The sequence below is a fragment of the Gordionus sp. m RMFG-2023 genome, chromosome 5 (genome assembly GCF_954871325.1).
Source record: "Gordionus sp. m RMFG-2023 chromosome 5, tfGorSpeb1-WG-v2, whole genome shotgun sequence".
Taxonomy (NCBI): Eukaryota; Metazoa; Nematomorpha; class Gordioida; order Chordodea; family Parachordodidae; genus Gordionus; species Gordionus sp. m RMFG-2023.
In genome coordinates, this window is record NC_088779.1 from 22,765,092 (window position 1) to 22,770,065 (window position 4,974).

General features: G+C 25.1%; 1 protein-coding gene across 1 annotated transcript; it reads right to left on the reverse strand.

Annotated features, from left to right (window-relative positions):
* Positions 1–342: 342 nt before the first annotated feature.
* LOC135929335 (homeobox protein Hox-B7a-like) lies at positions 343–1,661 on the reverse strand. The gene has a single exon (XM_065465870.1). It carries the CDS (start codon positions 1,541–1,543, stop codon positions 575–577), a length of 969 nt encoding a protein of 322 aa, XP_065321942.1. The 5' UTR covers positions 1,544–1,661; the 3' UTR covers positions 343–574.
* Positions 1,662–4,974: the final 3,313 nt, after the last annotated feature.

Sequence of the window (4,974 nt, forward strand, 5' to 3'; positions counted from 1 at the left end):
AATAAAAATATAATTACAGCATCCCAAAATGTGGTTAAGAGAGATTATTAGATAGATATAATTGGTAAATTTAAATTTAAAAAAAAACAAACAAATTATAATAATAATTGTAGGATAAGACGATTCCTAATATATATATATTGTTGGTGAATGTATTATAAGCTTGAAAATATATTTATTTTAAAACACAATAAATTCTAAATAATTTTACACGGCAAAATATCAATCTAATCATATTCAATTAAAACACTAATAACAATATAAAAATTTTAGATATAATTTGTAATTATATAATATAAAAAGTAAAAATAAATTTGACATTTTTTTTAATAAAAAAAGTATTATCATTACCCTGTTAAGTTATAAATATTGATAAAATAAATAATTTAATTTATGAGTTTTGACCATGTTTCATATTTTACCCTGTTCAAGATTTTAGAAATAAATTAAATGCACTTTACAGAGATTTCGTGATATATACAATTACAAAACGAATAACTTAAAGAGAAGGGACTATATTATATACATGTACAGATTATTTCCTTCCTCCCAAAAAAAGGCATTTTAAATAAATTTAATTGTGATTGTGACGACTTTGATGCTGATTCCTGTAAGCCAATCTACTAACGTGTATTGGAATGGGCACGACTATTTTATTAATGTTTGTCCTGGGTTTACTGTTAATATTCCCTAAATTATTACCATTCACCTCTTCGTTCGTCCATTTAGATCTCTGTCTCCAGAAGTTTTGCGATATAACATCATTTTGACTCTCATTGGTACCATTAAAATATTCAGGGTTATTACTGGTATCATTATTGAAACCTTGATCATCAATTCCACGGGATTGGGGCATAGAAAGTATCGAATTACGCCCACTAGCCTTAAGTCGCTTCCATTTAGCCCTCCTGTTTTGGAACCAAATTTTTACTTGAGATTCGGTGAGTTTCAAGGAGGAGGCCATTTCAGATCTTTCGTTGAGAGACAAATATTTTTTGGTTCGAAATTCTTTCTCCAGTATATTTAGTTGGTGACTGTTGAAGGCTGTCCTTTTCCTGTTATTACTACCATTGCATTTTCCCCTTTCGGGTTCTGTAAGGTCCATCTCGCTCTCACTCGTTTCGTCTTCGAATGCGGTGGTGTCCGAAGATTTTTTTATATCGTGTTCATGAATGTTATTATGATTACCCTGATCGTTTTGTGTCGTAGATTGTAATTTTTTAAATTCGTTTTTCTCGGGCATCTCGGAAGGCATGATAATATGTCTCTGACTGTCAGCGAAGTTGAATACGTGAGTGTATTGCGATTGTTTAGGTTTACTAATATTATTATTAAGAGTTATGGGAGAAGAGAGGACGATGTTATTATTCGATGATTTCGATTTAAACTTACTCACGTCAAAATATTCCTTTGCGTTTATAATATTATTATTGCACTGGTAAGGAATAGAACTGTCACAGTCACGATTATAATAATTTTCGATGTTCATCGTATGTATTAATATTTTGGGATTTGAGCCATATTGGGATAACAGAGCGCACATCAAATCGATCCTTTATTATTATAAGAAAGCTTTCGTTTGTTATAGATGCTATAAATTTAGGGATAATTAATTAAATAAAATATGAATTTTATATAATATTAATAATTTAGATTGAAAAAAAAACAAAGAAACAAAAAATAACCTTACTATTTGTTACACTTATTACAATGCCAATAACAGATATGTCAAACAAAATTTAAAATATTTGAAAAGGTCTTATTTTATAAAGCCAACATGCCAATTAATTAAAAGACTAAAAATAATTTTATCGTCAAAAAAAATTGTTTTTTTACTTTATATATGTTTAGGCTAGCAAGGGCGAAAGTCTTTTTATTTTTTGTTATAAAATTTTAATATTCAGAAAGAGAAATCGTTTTAAAAATACAGGATCAAATTATATATTTTTTTATAGATTTTATCTTCCTTCTTTTCCTATTGAGAAAGAGATAGAGAGACATCAAATTTTTTATAGTATTTATAATGATTTAAAAGATGTTTTGATGGTTTTATTTAAAAATAATATTCAAAATAAGATTATTATAATATTTATTCTTTATTGTTTATGTTTGTATAATAATTAAATTTGGGGCTTTAATTTTAATGAGAATTTATTACAGGGGCTAGGTCTAAAACTGATCAATTTTAATTATATTTATATATATAATATAATATGTCTATAGTGGAAATTTGCATAACACGTTTTATTAATTTTAATACACAATACAATATACAACGTGTCGATTTATAATGATAGCATTTGATGAATTTTATATCAATAAAATTTATGGAGATTATATTTTAAATATTTTTTAAAAATAAATAGCTAATTTTTTGCCCAAATTCCATATTTCCGATTTGGAATTAGGAGTGGGGGAGGTGTATTATTGCCAGTACAGAAAAAGTAATTTTTAGGAATTGTGTTTTGGAATAAGTTTTAAATCGCTAAAACAAAATGGTGGGAATATAGATAATATTTCCTCCATTTTTATAGATTTTTTTAAAAAATTTCAATTTAAATATTGTCTCTATTAATATTAATTTCAAATTTACTTTAAAATTTTAAGAGATATTAAGTGAGATTTCCAATTTTAGCAATTTTTGTCAATCATTTAAAAAAAATATTAGCATGTAGGAATGACTGAAGGTTAAATTGATGCACCAAATTGTAACTGTCACTGGGAAGGGGGGCTTGATTCCTTTAAAAAATTTGAAGAGTCCCCTCAAAATTTTGAATTTTTTTTTATATCATGTGTAATTTTGATAATGTAAAAAATGGTAATTTTGGATAATGTTAGCCCTAGAAGATATAATTTAAAAAAATTTTTTTTTGAGCTACCTAAAATTGTAAAGGCTAGTGACGCCCTTGCCTAATTTGATCATTTATACTTAAATATAAAAAAGGTATCATTTAAAAAAAGCTAGCTAACGCCTATTAAGATAATGTAGCATGCTATCGCTACAACTATTTTTCAAAAAAGCTCGGTATTTTATGAAACAAATCTTAATATATTTTTTATCTATCTAATCTATGCCCATAACGTGAACATTTCAAATTCAAACATGTAAAAATATATAAAAATGGCATATATGCATTATTTATTTTATTGCATTTTAAGAATAAAATCATCTCCATATTATCTATCACCTTCAAAAAGCGGGGATCAGAAAGTAAGCTTTGCCCTATTACTAAATAATCGTTCATCGGTAACACTTAAAGGCAATGCGGTATTTACTTTTTTAAACTTATATAAGAAAAATTATCAAAAAGGTTAATTTGAGTTTTTTCATAGATTTAGAAAGAGGTCAAAATGATTTATTAGCCAATGTATATTAGTTTGGTATTTTCGTCAACGCTACCATTAGTGTAATTAGTTGCAAGTAAATTAATTTAATAAAAGATCAGAACATATACATTTTATTTAACCTTTGTTAGACAATCTACTACTGATAGATACAATATTAAAGATTCTTTTATTTCTTGAAATTATATAAAATTGTCATCACTTCTCAGCGGTATATCTTGGTACCAAGTGATAATGTAATCAAATTGATAAGTGATAATGATTGATAATAAGGGATTATCGAACTAAAAAATTGTCCTAACTTATCAATTATAACATAAATTATGACTTTGCCAGATAATTGAAAAACAACTAGTTCTGATGTTGTAAGATTAATTAATATAGTTTGAATTAATTATGATTTTTTGGATGTAGACTCTTCTAATATACCAAAATCATCAAGATATTTTTCATAATCTCTAAAATTTTAGATGTGGGAATTCTAAACTTAAAACAGTAAATAATAATTTTATTAAAATTTATGAATAATATTTTATATTTTTTTTTAGGTTGGAGCTACTTGATTTATTGAACGATATTGTCCGCTATTTCATGCATCCAAATTTAAATCCTATATTAATTATTATTTTTTATTGTTCTAAATATTTTGGAAAAAATTTTCTAGTAAAATTTATTGATTACTATATATCTCAATATTTTGTTCCATTTGTCTATCAATGGCGACATTTTTTATTTAATATTTACTTGAAAAATTAGACTAATAAAGTAATTTTGAATTATAAATTTCAAAATTAAATTTAAATTATAATATTCATTATATATTCATTGTACAAAATGTTCCTGCTCGTAACCTACATATAATAATATAAAATTAAGAAGAATGGGGAAAAAATGATTCAGGGAAACATGAGTCAAATCCCATAAAGAATGAACCTTTGATTGAGTCAGTTTTGAGTATCTCAAATTTTAATCATTTTTTTATAAATATTATTTGGTATATATATATATATATATATTATTGGGATATGGAATCTCTCTATTTTAAAGCAACCGGAAATGCATTATATAAAATAAAATTTATAAGTCATTAATTATTTTAAAATTGATGTGTAAATTGCTCATCTATATCTCAAAAAGCAATCCCAGACCCTAATAATCATTTAAATTTTATCTTTAAGATAGATAAGAGTTTTATTACAAATGTTTTATTTTATTTTTTTGCCCTTTGTTTTTATTTACTTCTCTTAAGTAAGATAAATTATTTAAGTTAGTTTAAAAAAAAACCTTTAATCATTTTATTTTTGAAGAATTCTTTAATTTAAAGCCATTGCTCGAAATAATTCCAAAGCTACTAACCCGGTTTCTCCTGTATAATTCAAAAAAAAATTTTGTTTGTTACATTATTCGAGTTTAGTCAACGTATTTTTATAAGTGTTACCCTCATTTAATATTATCGCAAATAATGATATCAAATGTAATAATAATTTTATATAACAATCCTAGATGTAAAATATATACACCTAAAGCTGCGTTTCATGGGATAAACATGAAATGGTCCTGAATTGTTTGCTGGACTGTTATATCTAAATGTATTATAGCTTCAACCTACAAAAATTATGAATCCAATAT

Excerpts from the sequence above, each read along its gene's own strand:
- LOC135929335 (XM_065465870.1), bottom strand. The coding sequence starts at position 1,543 with ATGTGCGCTCTGTTATCCCAATATGGCTCAAATCCCAAAATATTAATA.